The 19276-nt window shown below is 39.0% G+C and overlaps 1 protein-coding gene across 4 annotated transcripts; it reads right to left on the minus strand.

The window, feature by feature from the left end:
* Positions 1-65: 65 nt before the first annotated feature.
* Positions 66-11255, minus strand: LOC104927489 (NACHT, LRR and PYD domains-containing protein 12). Of its 4 annotated transcripts, none has more exons than XM_010741579.3 (13): positions 11044-11255; positions 10387-10524; positions 9808-9933; positions 9381-9506; positions 8788-8978; positions 6469-8272; positions 5610-5786; positions 5121-5297; positions 4060-4233; positions 3469-3642; positions 1949-2122; positions 1430-1603; positions 66-1232 (listed from the first exon to the last, which is right to left on the minus strand). In XM_010741579.3, the coding sequence occupies exons 1-13, from the start codon at positions 11073-11075 to the stop codon at positions 1214-1216; spliced, it is 3486 nt and encodes a 1161-aa protein (XP_010739881.3). In that variant the 5' UTR covers positions 11076-11255; the 3' UTR covers positions 66-1213. The 4 variants fall into 4 exon arrangements, with proteins under 4 accessions (XP_010739881.3, XP_027144429.1, XP_027144430.1 ...); XM_027288628.1 differs by having other exon boundaries at positions 11040-11255; XM_027288629.1 differs by lacking the exon at positions 11044-11255 and having other exon boundaries at positions 9808-9974; positions 10387-10511.
* Between the last annotated feature and the right edge of the window lie 8021 nt (positions 11256-19276).

Consider the following 19276-nt stretch of genomic DNA (forward strand, 5'->3'; position numbering starts at 1 on the left):
ATGTTTCACCCCTCATCCAAGAGGCTTATTCAGTTCTGAATTGAATGATGACCTGGACGACTGAGAACCTTCACAGACTCCTTTATTATTGCAATATAAAAACCTGAATAAGAGTGGTGACCTTTCCAAATCTGTATATACATGTTGAATCATGAGGTAATGTAAGGTAATATAATATCATAGTTCCTTATAACTTTTCTCCTGCAGCTTAACAAAACATCAAACAGGCAAAATACTGACACTGTGTTACACCAAGAGTATAATTAAAAAGAACAAATATGGTACATCAGTCCAAAAGTAAAAGGAAATGTGTGTAACCCCTAACCCAAAAAATATAGTTATTTATACATTTGTTTGTATTCTTTAAAAAAGGATTACTTTTTGTCTTGTCAGGTTATAGATGCAGGCATGTTAATGTTACAAATAGAGTACAGCTGACTTGATACATTTAGTATGTAGGTAGGTAGATAGTGCTTAAGGGATAACAGTGTTTTCTGTTAATGCCTCTGACACTCAGGTTATACATATACATATTAATTCCACATTGGCATCAATAAAAAAAAACTAAAACAGGCAAACTCAGTTTTAACAAACTCCTAATCGTAAGCTATCTAGACATTTTCAATCCAGTGGTAACCAAATCCAGTCATCAGCACCTCTGAAGTTCACTAATTAACACATTCTATCTTATTTGTTCAGTCTATAACAAAAAAAGCAAAGGTTAACAACAATTAGCTGTTTTACAAGGGAGGTCATGTGCGATTTGTGGAAAGCTAAGCTAATATCATTCTTCTCATCTAGCCAACTCTACGATATTAAGCAAGCACATTTCCCAAAACCTTAAAACAATTGCTTTCACAATTTCTGAACAGACCTGGTAACGTATCTAAGGTAACTATGTTTATACATGTTGTTTAGGCATTCTGTACACATTATAATCAAAAAAGCATGAAAAATAGGGGGAAAAAATAAGAGGAGGAACAGTTACTAGACTGAAAACATTTGGGCAGTCCGGTCAAAATCAGTAAAATTTTCTGGCTGATGAAGAAACATTTTTGCAGCAAGTGCTTAAATAGAAAAAAAAAACGCCCTTGTTAGGAGCCCTATCTTTGGCTGTACTGAGAAACAACTGGAGTGTTTCAGGGATGTAAACAGCACAGAGCCAGCAACACAGTGATGGTCAGTGATGAAATGCAGATGAACGGACTCCCTTTTATGCCATTTCTTCCATTCTGTAGGGATTAGCAAAACATCACATTATTGTTTCTCTGCAATTTGTGTAAATCCTAAAGCCACAGTTCTTTTTCTTAGATGATCACTGTGGTAAACAGCCAATTTGGCAGACTGGAGGTTGCAGAATCTTTCAACTCACTATGTTTTGCAATATAATGCTGAAAATAGTCTAGACTGGCTCAAACCTAGTACTGACCTGAGAGTCTCTAGTCTGCAGTGTGGACTATCCCGGGCATTAGACAGCAGCTTCACTCCTGATTCCTGCAGATTGTTCTTACTCAGGTCCAGCTCTTGCAGATAAGATGGGTTGGACTTCAAAGCTGATGCCAGGAAAGCGCAGCCTTCATCAGTGACCCGACAGTGTTTCAACCTGCAGAGATTAGAGCTTTCATATAGAAGTACTTTCCCATTTTTGAGACATACAGTACAACCTACTATGTCAGCGGTCAATATTTTATGCCCCCCAAAACTGTCCAGTTTCTCCAAAAGTCATTTGGTTTGCAGATTTTGGGGTTTTGGATTAATAAATATATTAATGTGCAACAACAGAGATATCAGGGAGTCTTTATTTAACACAGACCGACAGCCCAGATACAATGTATCATTTCAAAAGCAAAGCAGACAAACAAAGCAATGAGGATCTCTTGTTCTCAAAAAAACATCTTTTTAACAAACCATTTCTTTTGTTCAAGTAGAGGAAAAAGAGATTTATTACCTCAGTGTCTCTAGCCTACAATATTGACTCTCCAATCCAGCAGACAGCAGCTTCACTCCTGAATCCTGTAGATCATTTTCACTCAGGTCAAGCTCTCTCAAGCTGGAAGGGTTGGACATTAAGGCTGAAGCCAGAGAAGCACAACAACTCTCTGACAACCAGCATCCCCTCAATCTAAATAAAAGAATAAAGTAGTTTAAAATTTAGAAAATTGTATTCTCAAAATCTTCACAAACAAACTAACAAAAACAAAAAAACAGGAGGAATCCGTGTTAAAAACATCCTCCTTCAACAAGGAAAATGGCACTACATTTCCCTTTGAACTATGTAAGGTAAGTAAGGTATGTATGTTCACCATCTCAATGCATGGTGGAGCTTTATCTGAAAGTATACTCAAGGTACCAAGAGTTCCAAAGATACCAAATATATGCAGTAAGGCTGAATATTGCATAATAGCCATATTTTTACTTGGTGCAACACTGCAGGGATAACACTGCATGGATAAATATTTGACCCAATATGAAAGTGTGGCTTCAATAAACAATTTGAATGGTACAGAATTCATTAAAGTGTTGCTTATACATTAATGATGCTAATATTGCTTTTTAACTTTGAATATTACTTTCTTATGTAATTTGCTTTCTTGTTGAGTTGAACATGAAAGGCTGTTCTGCTGAATCACTCTGTTATCTTTACACTGTCCACCATGGTTACATATTGTCAAAGCAACCAACGCCTTGTGAATTTGTTGTTGTGTAGCTCACTGAGGTCCCTCCTGATTGTATTTGCATCTAACAGAAACAGCTCTACAATTCTGGCATCTGAATCTAATGAGAAATATTGGAATAAATTATGGTGATTTTTAACAGTTGATGCTATCTCAAGCTTACACACTGTATCATGTGTACTACAGTATACACAGATTAGGAAAACATACAATTCTAAATCCTGTTTGATGTACAAGTGAGATACAAACTACACAAATCAGGTGTAAAGCTAGTTTTGACCTTCAACTGTGAGATTACATTTAGAAGGAACACTTGGAATCAAGAGTTCATGAAGTTAATAATAATGATAACAACAACATGTTGTGACTTGAGAGTGAATGTTGTTTATCCCTTATTAATTAAAGGTTCAGTGTGTATTCAGTGGCATCTAGTGGTGAGGCTGCAGATTTCAATTAACTAAAGCCCACTCACCCTTCTTAGCATGTAAGAAACAATAGTGGAAACTAAAAACATGGTGGTGCAACATGACATACTCTTATATACTTATTTTCAGGTGATTGTACCCCATTGAAAACATACTTATCAATAGATCCTCCTAAATGTTACACACTAGACATTTAATGTTTTTAAATATGTAGCTTAACAATGCAGTATAAAATATGCATTAGGTTATAGCATGGTCAGTCTGGATCACAAGACTACTATCCTTACACTGATGTATCAGAATTAAAAGTCAGTGTAATACTGATTCAATATTCACATTATTTACAAACATAAAACGTAATAACTGACCTCAGAGCTTCAAGTCCACAATGTGGACTCTCCAGTGCTGCACACAGCAGCTTCACTCCTGGATCCTGCAGATCATTATTACTCATTTCCAGCTCTCTCAGGCTGGAGGGGTTGGACTTGAGAGCCGAGGCCAAATCAGCACAGCAGTTTTCCGTAAGCCCACATCTATCAACCCTGTAGTTGTAGGATTAATATGAAATGTGATATGCAGTACTAAATAAAAACATGTGTGTGTTCAGTGAGCATTTACAGATGGGAAAGGATTTGTCACATTACAAAATTTCATCCTCTTTGTTCAAATATTGTCCTGTCTCCTTAAATAGGAGGAATTAGTGCAAGGAAGTAAACACATGAGAGTCAAGTAGTGAGACATTGGGATATATTCTGCTTGTCTGATTGCCATCATGACAGATTTGACATGAGATTTCTAAAACTATGAAGCCATGACAGACAATCAGACTTGATGCCTTGGAATAGAACTTTTGTTTTATTGATCGCATCATCTTTACATTACGATCACATCATCTTCCAGGCACCACCTGCTAAGGGAACAAACATTTTCTCATTAAAAAGCTACAGGAATGAACTCACCTCAGAAACTTCAGTTTACACTGAGGATTCTCCAGTGCAGTAAACAGCAGATTTCCACCTGAATCCTTCAGTTTGTTTTTACTCAGGTCTAGCTCTCTCATGTGGGAGGGGTTGGACTTCATAGCTGATGCCAGATGTGCACAACCGCTCTCTGACAGCCTGCAGCAACTTAATCTAGGTAAAGAATGTATATAATGAACATTTATGGATACAAAATCATCTCAACTACTGTTTCAATATCTAATTATAGATATTATAGAAGAGGGGTCGCCCCGGTGCATATGTGTGTGTGTGTAGTGTCTGTCCCCTATGTAAGTCCAGGCGTGCGGTTGCCGCTGAAATATTGGGTCTCAGCTGAGGAGGTGTGGCCCCGATGAGCCTGGAAGCCGAGAGGATTGGGATTGGCACGACATCCCCTGCATCCTCTCCCAGCCGACCAATCCGTTGGGCACAATTGCCCTGGCCCGGGCATTTAAACTGCAGCCGCCTGAGCACCGTGGCGGCTTGACTTGGATTGTGTGTTTGTAAGCTCGCCTTGTTAGTAGAAATTATGAATGCTAACTTTGGTTAACTCGCTATTTGAGGAGGTTTTGTTTGGTGTTTAATTACTGGGAGTGGGCAGGGTTTAGTTAGTTTATCGTACTGATTACACGTGAGAAGATTTCTGTTAGATTCATTAGTTCAGGGGTGCTGTTTTTGATGTGTGTTTTGTTATTAGATATTAGATTTAGATAGTGAGGTTTTGGTTTTCAGCATAGAATAGCATAGGCTCTGTTTAGAGTTCTCTTTTTGTTATATTTGTTTGTTCTTTTAAACAGCACTTGCTCGCCCTTTGTTCCCTCACCTCCTTTTGTTAAAACAATTTGAACTTTCATTTAATAAAATACCTTTGTTTATTAACCTTAACATCTGGTTTTATGTTACTTCTTCATACCCAGGGGTATGAAGAAGTCTGGTAGTAACACACTGCATATAGGTCAGGACTTTGTGCTACCCCTTTGAGAGTAACCACAGTAATGATACAAAATAAAACACTGCACAAAGTTAAGAAAATGTCAAACCTCAGAGTCTCTAGTCTACAGTTTGAACTTTCTAGTCCAGTAGACAGCATCTTCAGTCCTGAATCCTTAAGATAGTTGTTGTTACTTAAGTCCAGCTCTTTCAAATGGGAAGAGGCGGTCTTCAGCGCTGATGCCAGAGAATCACAGCAACTTTCGGACAAACTGCAACCCTTCAGTCTGAAAAATATGATTAAAAAAAACATTGTTAAAACACATATTTTTTTGGGTTTAAATCATTAGCTCAACATTGCTCTAATCATCACGCCTTGTTTCCATATTATTTATGTGGATCAAAATATCAGCCTTATCTGGACATAATAATAAAATTCATATAATATACAATAATACACAATACAGTTAGAAGCAGAAAGAAATTCACAGAGTCTAAGCTCCATAGGAACAGGTCTTGTTATGCTATACTAGAGGACAGAAGAAGCATAAGGAAAGAGGAGAAAAAGTAATGAGTGAGCTGTCTGAAAGTTGTCTGACCTGAGAATCTTCAGTCTACAGTTTGGACTCTTCAGTCCGACAGACAGTAACTTCACCCCTGAATCCAGCAGATAGTCATTTTCACTTAGATCCAGCACTCGCAGATGGGACGGGTTGGACATCAGAGCTGAGGACAGAACTTCACAATGCCACTCGGAGAGTCCACAGCCAGAGAGTCTTTAAGCACATAGTATTTAATGTAGAGTTAATTAAATTAGTAATATGAATACTATTATTATGTATATGATGTACTATGTAATCAGTAAAAAGTAATAACGATGACTGTTTGCTATCGGCACAGGCATAAGTAACTGAGTAACAGAAGTAGACTTGAGGTTATACTTGTGTGACAAAACATGCAAAGGTCATCTGATCTTGCATACTTAAAGGTCAATGCAATTGAAAGGAAACATCTGTATTTTCCCGTGTTTTTGTGTCTAATCTGGACAACATTTTCTTTAATTGGTCCAGCATTTAGTGAAAGCACTGCAGCTGCAATATAATCCTTCTGGGCAAGTGCACACTATCAGTGTAACCTAAGTCCACTAAAAGTGCTTGCTTTTGCCACTGACAGGCTTGGATTGTTATTATAAGTGTCTGACAACATTTATATGTTGTGACAGCAGTTATATTACAATTTTCAAAGCCACCAGACTTCAGTTAAAAAAACAAATAAGTAAAAATAAAATGTCTTGTATAATGTGTCTAGTCACTTAGACACAAAAAGATGGGAAAATCTTCTTGGGTCTAGGTTGAAAGTACATACAAATGTATGGGAAACTGAATATTTTCACTGTCACAAAAATTGCAATAGGCATAAAGGTAGTTTTACATTACTGATATTCACATTTATACTTACTGAGCTTCTCTGCAGTTTCTCACAGCTGGGAGCAATCTCCGTCTCCCATCACCTGATGAGTTGTACTTCTTCAGGTCCAACACATCTAGAACCTCTTCTGACATCTGCAGCATGTAGGCAAGAGCTGAGCAATGAGTCTTAGTGAGTTTCTTCTCAGATCTGCTGTCTGACTGCAGGTACTCTTGGATCTCCTGGTGCACTGAGTGGTCGTTCATCTCCATCAAACAGTGGAAGATGTTGATGCTTCTGTCAGGAGAGATATCATAAGCATTCGTCTTCTTCAGGTTCTCTATTGCTCTCTGGATGCTTTCTGGACTGCATGCTCTCCAACCTAACAGATCTCCTAAAAGACGACGGTTGGACTCCAATAACAGGCCATGAAGGAAGCGCACAAAGAGGTCCAGGTGTCCATTTCCACTGTTCAGAGATTTGTTCACAACTTTGCTGAGGAAGTTATCCAGACCTGAGTCACTGCTATTTCTATCCCAGTCCTCTTCCAAGAATGTCACCAGAACTTCTATGTCCTTGTTCAGGTAACAGTGGACCATGTAGACAGCAGCAAGGAACTCCTGAATACTTAAATGAACAAAGCAGTAAATCATTTTTTGAAACAGTACACACTCTTGTCTGAAGATCTCTGTGCACAGTCCTGAGAAAACTAATGCTTGTTTGACATCAAGACCACATCGCTCCAAGTCTTCTTGGTAGAACATGATGTTCCCTTTTTCCAGATGTTCGAACGCAAGTCTTCCCAATTTCAGAAGATCTTCTGTGTCAGTCTGCAACAGCTCCTGTTGGATCATTTCATGCTCCTTATCATACTTCTGTGCCTTCCTCTTGAACTGAACCAGCAGAAAGTGTGAGTACATCTCAGTTAAAGTCTTGGGAAGCTCTTTTTTGGACGTAGTCAACATGTGCTCCAGAACTGTAGCAGTGATCCAACAGAAAACAGGGATGTGACACATAATGTGGAGGCTCCTGGATGCCTTGATATGTGAGATGATTTCGCCGTTCACTGACTCATTGTTGAATCTCCTCCTGAAGTACTCCTCCTTCTGAGGGTCAGTGAATCCTCGCACTTCTGTTACCCTATCAATATACGAAGGAGGGATCTGATGGGCTGCTGCAGGTCTGGAAGTTATCCAAAGGAGAGCTAAGGGAAGCAGATTTCCCTTGATGAGGTTTGTCAACAGCACATTGACTGATGACGTCTGGGTGACATCAGATACAACTTCATTGTTCAGAAAATCCAACAAAAGCCTGCTTTCATCCAGGCCATCAAAGATGAACAAAACTTTACAGAGAGCAAGGCTTTCTGCTGTGACCATTTGTAGTGTTGGATGAAAATCATGAAGCAGCCTCAGAAGACTATACTGCTCCTCTTTAATCAAGTTCATCTCCCGGAAAGAAAGCAGAACCACAAGGCTGACATCTTGATTTTCCAAACCATCTGCCCAGTCAAGAGTGAACTTCTGCACTGAGAAGGTTTTTCCGATGCCGGCAATGCCATTAGTCAAAACTAGTCTGATGAATCTCTTTTGGCCAGGGTGGATCTTAAAGATATCATGGCATTTGACTGGAGTGCCGTGCAGGGTCTCCATTTTGGAAACTGTCTCAAGTTGCCATACTTCATGTTGGATATTAATGCTTTCACATTGCCCTTCAGTGATGTAAAGCTCAGTGTAGATCCTATTCAGGTGGGTTTGAGGTTCTGCTTCAGCAGTTCCTTCTATTGCAAATTCACATCTTCTTCTGAGACTCATCTTGTGATTGTCTACGACCTCCTGCAGACTGCAGGCAGAAACTGAAAGATGCACAGAAAAAGAATTAATAGGGTTGAAGGAATGTAGATGCCTGTCCCCGTTACATGACTATCACATCCAGCCACTCCCTCCTGCCACCATCAGCCCTTAGCATTGCTCTCCCTCTCTGTCTATCTCTCTGTCTGTCTCCATCCCCTGCTTGCCTCTCCCAGGCTATATACTTTCCTCTAACTTCCAAAATCTACCATCCACAAGCTGTCCACCAGATGCCCTCTGACTTTTTCTCCTGTCTCACTCCCACTTTCAGCCACTACCTTCTGACATGCATCCTTCCTCTCTTTGTCGTCTTGTGCATTTGTGTTTGAGTCACCTGTACCTGTCTGTCTGTCTGTCTGTCTGTCTGTCTGTCTGTAATGGAAAACCAACACCTTTTCGCTGGAATCTGTGCCTAAACTCACTTGCTTGACAATGTTAGCATAAATAATAAATGATTAATGAAAAACAGTGTGTCTGTAGCAACACAAGATGTTTTGTTTTAGAAATAGTATACACTTACTTGGTTCAGTGCATTTTTGACTGGGCATCTGTAGTTCAGGAGTTTTTCTGGATCTTTTCCCACACTGGCAACATGCAAAGCATTGCCTGCAATGTCCACAGCTGGTAGACCATGGATCCCTCAGCACCTCCTGGCATAAAGTACAGCATGAAGGCTGGTCCTGAATAACACCACTTGTCCTTTTTCTTTCTCTGTGAAGAAGAAGGTATTTACTCAAAACTTGATAATGGGTAAATTGTCAAATCACATCAAGTTGTGTGTGAATTTTCGATGAATTTTAATAGCGTTCATGTTCATTGAATGTTGTGTATCTCAGGACAGGAAGGTTTGTGAGTGCTCTGAACTGAAGCTTTATAAAACTGGATTAGCCATAATTACAAGCAGTTAATTTTCTGTCTGAAGGTGTGTGAAGCATGTTGATTTGCTATTAAAGCCTGAAGTCATCATAAGCACACAGCTGCATAACAATGAGTCTTATAGTCATATATTATGTGAAAACAAGTCTGTCTTCTGTTGTAAATGTGAGCATTTACTTTACAGTGTCTTGTTGGTTTTTATTTTTCATTTGCGTCCATGTAGAGATAGGCTCTTACTTTGTGTTGAATGGCCCAGGATCATTACTGAACATGAGAGGATTCTCTTTGGACTGGTCACTCTTCAAGGACAGACAGCTGGATACTGAAGACTCTGCTCTGCCCTCCTCGTTCCTCATCTGTGGTCTATCAGGAAAGTGCGGCATCCATTTAGAGATCAAAGTAAACATGTAATATCAATTTTTCAATAAAAATAACATTCAGCTCAGATTATTTTAGCATTACAAATGTTCTCAATGTTATTTACAAAAATCAGTATGCAGGTGGGTTTGGACATGAAATGTGTTTTCCTCTATTATCATTATATTATTGCACTGTTGCCTTATTCAGCCATAGTGTTGCTATGTTATAAAACCAATGAAGACAATGTTGAAAAAAAAAAAACATTACTTATTTATTCCACAAGAAGATTAAAGAGAACTCTTACTTTGTGTGCAAACATCCATGTTCATTGCTGAACAAAAGAGGATTCTCTTTGGACTGGTCACTCTTCAGGGACAGACAGCTGGATACTGGAGACTCTGCTCTGCCCTCCTCGTTCCTCATCTTTGGTCTAACGGGAAAGTCAGTAACACACAATGAGGACTGTTTGCGCTGTAACATCCATGTAGAGATAAAAGGAAATATGTGATCGATCGACCATCCAGATAGATAGATAGATAGATAGATAGATAGATAGATAGATAGATAGATAGATAGATAGATAGATAGATAGATAGTAGCAGCAATAGACACAGTAAACGTACATTCAACATAAATTAAAATGGACCTCTGAATTTAAATAAGTATGTGCAGAGAAATTAACCACATGCAGAACATGTTTCTCAGATATATATTTTTTTTCAATAAAAAAAAAAAACATTCAGCTTGGCTCGTTTTATTAGAAATTTCCTCAACATTAATTGTTTATTTCAAATTTGAAGGTGGGTTTTTTTTCTTCCAAAGTGGGCATGAAAGAAAACTTCACAACACCACAAGGAAAAGGAAAAATAAAGAGAACTCTTACTGTGTGTGCAAACGTCCATGTTCATTGCTGAACAAAAGAGGAATCTCTTTGGATTTGTCACTCTTCAGAGACAGGCAGCTGGATACTGGAGACGCTGCTCTGCCCTCTTCGTCCTTCCCACAGACACTCATGTCTGGTCTAACAGGAAAGTCAGGCAAAGTGTTACTTTTGTTACATACTGCTGAGTAGCTTGTGAATTTCAACAATCTTATGTTAACATGTAATAATGCATCATGATTATGAAAATGGAAATACTCAAGACCACGTGGACTACCACAAAAATATACTTGAGTAAATTTACTTTTTTGGTTTTTTTCCACCAGTGCAGCTCACTTCCCTGAAAACAACTATAATCACAGACTGGTGAGTAGTGAACCAAGTTATGTTTTGTTTTTTCGCTTGATAAGAACAGGGAAGTTAGTTGTTTCAGTCTTAATGCACTGGAGGTGGTGACGTCAAACTTTTCCTACAATAACAATGAAGAAGCAGCAACAACTATAGATTAATTTTATTCAATCAGAAACACACTGCAGTCTTGTTTTATTAAAAAAAATGTCTAAAGGAATAAAGTAGACTAAAAAATTATCACCTTTAAAATGGGGTAATGACAAGTAGCTTTACTTTTTTAGTTTACCCAACCCTCCCCCATTTACCTACCTGCCATCGACCGCTGACTCCTTATAAGCCATCAGTTAGCGACACTCACTAAAACCATCCACCAATTATCTGCAACCGCTTTTCCTCATCAGGGTCACGATGGGATCACTAAAAGCATTGCGTTTATCCCATTTCCTTGTAGTCTACCGCTCGGAGACATTTACAGCAAAATGAACCGGTGTTGCGATAGTCACGCTGTCTGACGGAGGACGTTGAGAAGGACGCATACATACTGTAGTGCATTTCCGACATCAGCTGATATAACCGCCCGCGTGTTCTGATCTTTACGGTAAACCAAGAGCGTTCAAAACATTACGTCACGAGATCTCACACACCTGACCTATTGTTCCTCAGGTAACAGAAAATGATGCTTATTCAGCAACGTGTAGATTGGAAGCAAAAACACTGTTGTGGTCGAAAGTTACCAAGTCATCTTTAAGAATGTGTCATTTCTGGAGTCATTTTATGAATTAAATCAAATCAAATTTTATTTGTATAGCCCAAAGTCACAAAGTACATTTGCCTCTGAGGGCTTTACAACCTGTACAGGGAGTGACACCCTTTGTCCTTAGACCCTCGGTTCGAGTGAGGAAAAACTTAAATTATTATTTTCTATTGTGATATTATAAAATGTAACTAATAATTCTGTGTGTAGTGGCATGATGTTGACTGGCCACCTCGCCCCAGTAATGACAGTACAGAATCGTGTAAGATAAACAGACTGGTCCTTATCTGGACCACTGACATAAACTGGGCTTGTGCGCCACCTTGTGACATGAGTTTGTAAATACACGATGCTCGATAGAGAATCTTTGGATGCTTTGCAAACCAACCTGCTTTTTGTTTTCTCTCACAATAAATAAATAAAAAGTCTGTGTTTGCTCTGATGACTTTGCCTCTGTGAGTCCACAACATCAAAAACCACACTGTGAAATTAATTAAATAGCCAAACTGCTTACCGGGAACTCTGTAGGTGGGGGATACCACTTACCCCCCATGTGACTACACGACCATTGTCCACACAACTCAGGTGACCTTAATGACTCTGCCGACAGTTGTCTCAACAACAAGGAATACTAATGAACCAAGTTGAAACAATGGTCTAATTATTGGTTGTTGTGGAGAAAGTGCTAATCAATGGTGAGGTCAGGAGGAAAGAAGGTGTTCAGGAGCCTCTGATGTTTTATACTGCAATATTTATTTGAAGCTTGATCAAGGAGAACAGACATTCTCAGATACAATCAGGTATGCATATGAGTCAATTCTGCCCAACTCATGCTGGTGGTCAGACTTTAAACCGCTGCAGATGACGCCACAAATACTATACACCCAAAAAAGGAAATGTATTTACCCATGTTAGTGTTCACCTTCAGCACATTCTAATCTGGAGCCACTGTTGTCTGTTTATGTTAATGGAACGTCAACGGGTAGCTATCTATTCTGTCTAGGAACATTCAGTTTCTTCGACCCTGGTCACCAGGCAACGTTGAGATAGACTGGCACCTGCTCTCCTCCAGAAATCCACACAGTGGCCTTGCATAGCAGAGAGATAGTGTCTTCTCTGATAAGTTTTAGTGCTGTCACTGTCTATGAACTCAAGGCCCACGCATGACCCTGTGTAACCCAAGGATAGAAAATTCCATAACACTGGTGTCGTGGGTTTTCTTACCGATCACAAATAAAGAAGCTTCTTGGATGAGATGTGAAACGTCTTGATGGATCGACAACAAAGTCCAGTTTCCCCAGATTAAGCAATTCTAAAATAAATTATATAATTAACTATGTGACATTTTATGCATTTCCTGTGGAGTTTAATTTAGTTTTTTTTCATGCATTTATCAGTATATTTGTTTGCTTGTTTATTCAAGGTTCGATGAATTTATACAAGGAGTATGTTGTAATTATCAGGAGAACGTTTTATAGGCTACTAGTTCTTTGCAACACCTGCAAGTGACAAATTGTGCCACATGTTAAAATGGACACAAAAGTCTTGTCTTGACATTTGACACTTGTACTCCAGTATTCAGCAGGTGACATTAACCGGACAAATGTGGCTCATGAGCATCAACTTGTCTTAGTCCTTGGCCATCTACTTACCATAAATATGTGAATACGGGCGCACTCTAATTTTAGGGGTTGCTAGTTTCAGTTTCAGTTTCTTCAAACCGTTTTTATTTCAAGGAATTGTGGCCTGTGATAACGCAGAGTCTGGGTCTATAAAGTGTCACTTTAGGATATGATTCTTACTGTATATTGTTTAATCTGAACTTGCTTAGACTCTGTATTTGAACTTTTTATAGTTTTAAAGTAGTTGCTTATCTTAGCCATTAGAGTAAAGACCTGCATATAAAGTAAGTACTAATCCGTGTTTTATTATTATACTGATGCATCAATGTGTAAAATATAAACAATAATATTTGTAGACAGAGTGCAAAAGATGCTAAAATACATATATTTTATGTACATGAGGTAGGGGGATGAGTATATGGATGCAAATGACCTTGTGATCCATGCACACATGCCAAATCATCAGAGATGTCAGAATCATTGTGGTTTAATGTCCTTGAGTCTTGTTTGTTTTGAACTTATCCTAAACAGACATTACATAGCTAACTGTTTTAGCATTAAACCAGAGTAACTGCCACCTCGAGTTATGTATCTCAAACCATTGTATGTTCACTACATTGAACTCTAGGCAGAAATATTATTCATCTAAAACCGTGCACTCAAACTGAAATGGCAGTGTAATATATTGATGACTGCTGTTTTGTGATTGGTCAATGTCATTATTTTAATTAACTTGGTGTTAGAGCTCTCCTCTGTCTCCCCTTAAGTACAAGTGAGCCAAAGCTGTACGTAGATATAATGCTTGAGTAAAAGTACTTTCAACACTGCTTTGTAATTTCAAGACACATACGTGAAAGTTCAAAAAATTGAATAAGAGGGTTTAAAGGGGTTGGAAACAGCTCAGTTGTGTCCTATTTGTAATTACATTATTTAACACCAGAGGGCGTCATACACTGATGTGTCCAAGCTGCTGTATGTCCTGTCGTCAGTGATGGGGAGTAGTAAACTACACATGACTTCACCAGTAGTTTAATTACATTTTGCAGTAGCTTAACTACATTGATATTTGCATAGTGATTCAAGTAGTGTACTTTTTTAAATGACATTTATTCGTGACATTTTCTGTGGACTTAATTATTGGAACTACAAACAATTTGTGGCGATAAAAGGAAATGAATGATGTTCTTTCTTTAATTTAATCATAATCAAATAGGATTGTCAGCTTACCAGTGAAAAATATTTGGCTATAGTTTTTAATCTGAATTTGTAAAACTAAACTTCAACATATTAAGCGTCAATTAGTCATAAGTATTGATTATTATTCACAGCAGTTCAGAGAGTCTCGCATGCATCCTGCTTTGTGTATTACCCCCACCTGGACTCTAGTTTGTGAAAGGCAGGTGTCATACTGACCCTTTGAACAAGTGAGTTAACCTTAACCCCCTTTTTTTTTTATAAACTGTTTCATATTAGATTTTGTCATAACTTCATATCACAAAGTATCATAAACCAAACTAGATTTGGGTTCAACTTCTTCCACCGCGAAGTAATTGGTAACTTTCAAACACTGCATGTTACTGTGGGTCATGAACTGAGACACAGCTCAACTCTTTTTAAGATATTTGATCATTTTATGGTCCAATATAAATATCCTTTGTCAAAACTGGACATGTTGCTCTATATTTTACAAGAATGTAGAATATAAAGTAGCCTACTTTAGCCTCAAACATTTGCAGAGTGTCTCTCTGGCAGAACTTGTCTTTGAGAACTTATTCTTAATTTATTTCCTTATTTTGATTTGGAAAACTTTATTTCATCAAACTTGTTTAAAAAAGAAAACAGTGCCTGTGCTCTAACTTTAACTTACATATTACACATTAAACTTAATTAATAAACCGCGATTAGCCCTTGTTATTCAACCAGGAAGGTTATCTCACAGGATGTTAGCAAAAACCTACCACCCTGATGCACTGTGGGCACACACACACACACACACACACACACACACACACACACACATACTACTCCACATCCTGTGGCACTGTGGCAGGCAAGGAATATCCACCACACACACTCACACTGTGCACCGGCAGGACCAAGGCCAACTGCCTGCTAGTATTTTTATAATCTTCATCCTCCCTGACCTGTTGCTCCCCTCCTGGCGCCAGTGGTCTCAGCCCTCCCCCTGCGAAGCCTCAACCTAACACACACACACACTTGCAAACACACATGCTCCTGTACACTCAGCAGCCGGATAATTGAGACCAGCTGTTGCAAGGTGCCTCTTCCTTCGACCCTGCACCCCTCCTTCACCCCGCTGCTGCACTTGCCTTTCTGGCAAAAAAAAAAAGCTATTCCAAAGACCCCCTCCCTCTCTTTCCTTTCTCTCACTGACTCACACCCTCTCCCTCTCACATGCCTCTGAGTGCTCTTTCCATCAGTTGTGTTGATTGACAGATAGGTGTGTTTTTGTGTTTTATTCCCTTTGTCAGATATGTCACAAATATTAATCCCATTCTAGTTTCAACTTGCTGGATTTTACTTAAAATCATGCTCATCTGTAAATAGTCTTAGAAAAACACATTGCATTCACATTTCTGTTACTATTTAGTTTGATCTACAGGATCACCTGTCAGATTGCAGCTGAAACCAACCAAAGTGGTTTGAGCCTCAGCTGTAAAAATAATTCCTCTTCAAACGCTTGAAAATGGATCATCGTGGCCAGATTTAGTTAAATTCAGCACTATTTTGAATCCACACAGTACGTGTTTGTGTACAGTATATCTCCTACCCCCAGGTTCTCAGTTGTTAGCCTTTGTGATAGTAAATCAATCACTTTGGGGATTTTGTATTGATGGTTGGATAAAACAAGCAATTGAATCCAAATAAGCATTTTTATTATTTTCTCACATTTTGTAGGCAAACAATTTAGTTAGTTTAGAAAATATTTGGCATTTCTAATGAAAATAATCAATATTAAATCATGTAGTGTGTTCGAGACTTTAAGGACATCTCATCTTCCCCATCATTCTCTTACTCCCCCTGTTTCCCCCTCCTGATTTAGGTATATTTGGGAGGTGAGACATGACCAGGCCAGTGGTGACGGCGAGCCGCTGCACTATGGCTGGAATTTGTGTAGTTTGGGAGAGGAATGGTGGAGGCGGGGGGCGGCGGTTAGGAGGAGGAGGGTAGGGACAGGCATGTCAGACTCTCTTTTCCAGCTGGTCCTGAGGGGTCAAACTGTGTGTGGATGTGTGCATGTCATGGCCTCTCATTAGGGGGTGAGACGCTGCGGCTCCAGACCCCCATGGTAGGATTACTGGTGAGTCTGCAGTGATCCTGCCACTTTGATGCCCCTGACCCCCACCCCCACCAGGAGGTTAATGAGCCACAGTGAGCTCTGTAGGCATGCTGTTATTGTGTGTGTGTGTGTAGATTTGAGGTGGGGGCACCACAAATCTAGACCCCCCCCCCCTCAAAAGACTTTGGTCTGAAATGTTGTTGTTTTTTTTTAAAATATATATATATCTAAGACAATATTTTTGTCAAATTAATTTGTCAGAGGACATTTGTTGGATACAGTATGAAAGGTTTTATTTATTTATATTTTTGTCTTTTGCTAAATTAAGTAATTAGGTGCCATCTGCCAATGAGACAGTAAGTTTGTGGATTTGGGGAACAATTTTCCAGATGAGTGCGCAGGCATCGGAATTTATAGACTTCTTTTGATGGATACATGCATTTTGGACACAAATGATTTGTCCACTTTAAGTTGTCTCGTGTTGCTTTGAAATATAAAACACTGTCAAACATGATCAAGCTAGTGTGATAAAGTGTGTGATTTAGTTTGTCTACATATCTTGACTGTCTACATATCTTTACTGCATGCATGCATACATCGCTCTAAGGCAAAATCAAACCGTCTGTGGACCTGCAGTTATAGTTGATTCACTGCCTTAACCATCAGTAATTACTAACCATAAATACTAGTCCTTTTTTTTCTTCATTTCCGTTTATCTTTAACATCTTCAGATTGACCCGGCACTACTTCACATAGCTGAACAGGCAGTGAGACATGAATGTGTTGTTTTGGGCAGGGCAGTGCAAGCCCTGGCCCGCAAAAAAGGAAGGCATGGCAGTCCAAAACAGGTGCTCAGACTCTTTTTTTTTCTCATTTCTTTTCATCATTCACTCCCTTTCCCTCTTTCTTCTCCCCACACCTGTTGAGGTGTGAGGACTCATGCTGGTTCAGCCAAGCAGCTCAGCCAAGCCTGAGCTATGAGTAATTACTTAAATAGTATATACTTTATCCCATTCTGCTGACCCCCAGTGAGTTCCTGCTCTCCCTTGAAGTGAGGTGTTACTTTGGTGTTGATTAGTTAGGGGGGAAGGGACAGAAAGGCAGAAGTGGGAGTATGACATGGCATGTTTATAGAGCATATTTGAAACCCTGTAATTACTTTTATTTTACACAATGTTACAGGTAGGTAAAACCTAAATGAGGCCTGTTACTTTACTTCTGTGCCATCTGCTCAGAGCTGAATGTTTTGGGTTTTTACTGTAAAGGCTTAACTGCTTTAAAAACCAAAGTGGCAACACCTCCAGTGATTTGATTCTGGTTTGACTGATAACAGGTGGTCCCTGCCCCCCTGTTGGAACACCTTACTGGGGCCCCCTGTTTCTTGTCACCATGACAGGGATCGAGATTTACCCAGCTGTTTAGGATCTGTGGGTGCATCAGTGGCTTTACGTTGCGATTTTCACCCAATAGAACAGAAGCAAAATAATCCTACTGAATTATGTGAAAACTGCATCACAAAAAGACAAAAAAACAGTTGATGAAAAGTTTTGGAAATAGATATAAATAAATATAAAGCAGACTTTTTGCCCTTACACCTGTCATTTTCTGTTGCTTAGTTCAGTTTTTTCAAGGTGAACTAGGCATGAAAACCACAAAGGTACTGTACTTATGATTGTACTGAAACGCCTGTCCACCAGACTCTCTGGAGTGTAAGAGTTTACTGTTACGTGTAGAGATAGTAAAAGTTTGACTGAGGTGGGGTGAAAGGTCAAGACAGATGACGACAAAGACAGGACAGAGGAAGGAGACAAATGATACAGAGATGAACTATAATGACAGGATTGGTGAGGCCCTAAGTGTTCAGTTACAGCTACAGGTGAAGACTGATATAAATGTTATAGACTGTCACTGCAGCATTACTGTATGTGTCACAATGTGACATGATTGTTTAATATTCATTGTTATATAATGTCTTGAGTTGGAACTTCAAACATTTTACAGAAATATCAACCACACTAAACTCTTTATGTCTCCATTATCTGTGATTTCCCAGTAACATGTAATGTCCTCCTGTAATTCCACATTGCTACTCCACCTCCCTCTCTGCATGCATTTCCTACCACTGTGCCTCTTTGCTTTCATTGTTTGGGTTTGTTTTGCAAGTGTAATTTCATTAAATCCACCCATTCTTTGATTACAAAACAAACTTTTCCAACCAAGATAGATATTCTGTGTTGTAATGGCATTTTTTTTATTTTTATCATTGTTAAATGTTATCATTTTTCAAACATCCACTCTGTTTCCCTCTATTACTTTCTCTGTTGGTGTGCCGAAACATCAATGATTTGTAAGCTTTGTAGCCAGTGCCAGAACTTACATGGAAAAATTGTCTCAAGTTATCTGAAAACTGACAGGCTCTTTGTAACATCCCACAGCTGGTAGCTGAAATGTAGACGTGTGACATAAAGCACGAAACTAACTAGAGACTAGTACAGAGAAATCACAGGTAAAACATATTGTGCATTAATTCAGAATATCCACGTAAATTGAAACATTTTGGTATGGAACTGACTTTCTGTCTGATGCTTCTGCATGCACACATTTAAGATTACGGTAACACCACTTTGCTTGCTTAATGAGAAAATGAACTGCACTAGGTACTTCATTTGATTAGAGATTAACTGATTAATCACTGTTTAATGCGATCATTCCAATGAAACTGATTTAAGCACATCTGGAAAGAATTTATGGGAAGATTCAAACACTGTGTTTTGTGTGTGTCTTTGGGTGGCTGTCATGTGGGAATCCTCTCAGTATTCTCCACAGGGGGCTTTGTTTTTTGGGGGGTTTCAAAAAAACAAGCTC

The sequence above is a fragment of the Larimichthys crocea genome, chromosome XV, assembly GCF_000972845.2.
Source record: "Larimichthys crocea isolate SSNF chromosome XV, L_crocea_2.0, whole genome shotgun sequence".
Taxonomy (NCBI): domain Eukaryota; kingdom Metazoa; phylum Chordata; class Actinopteri; family Sciaenidae; genus Larimichthys; species Larimichthys crocea.

What these genes read in the sequence shown, in the direction of transcription:
- LOC104927489 (XM_010741579.3), bottom strand. Translation starts at nt 11,075, where the DNA reads ATGGCTTATAAGGAGTCAGCGGTCGATGGCAG. An exon ending in GAGTCAGCGGTCGATGGCAG is followed by an intron (nt 10,525 to 11,043) that starts GTAGGTAAATGG and finishes CTTTCCTGTTAG; the next exon opens with ACCAGACATGAGTGTCTGTG. An exon ending in TGTAGGCTAGAGACACTGAG is followed by an intron (nt 1,604 to 1,948) that starts GTAATAAATCTC and finishes TAATCTCTGCAG; the next exon opens with GTTGAAACACTGTCGGGTCA.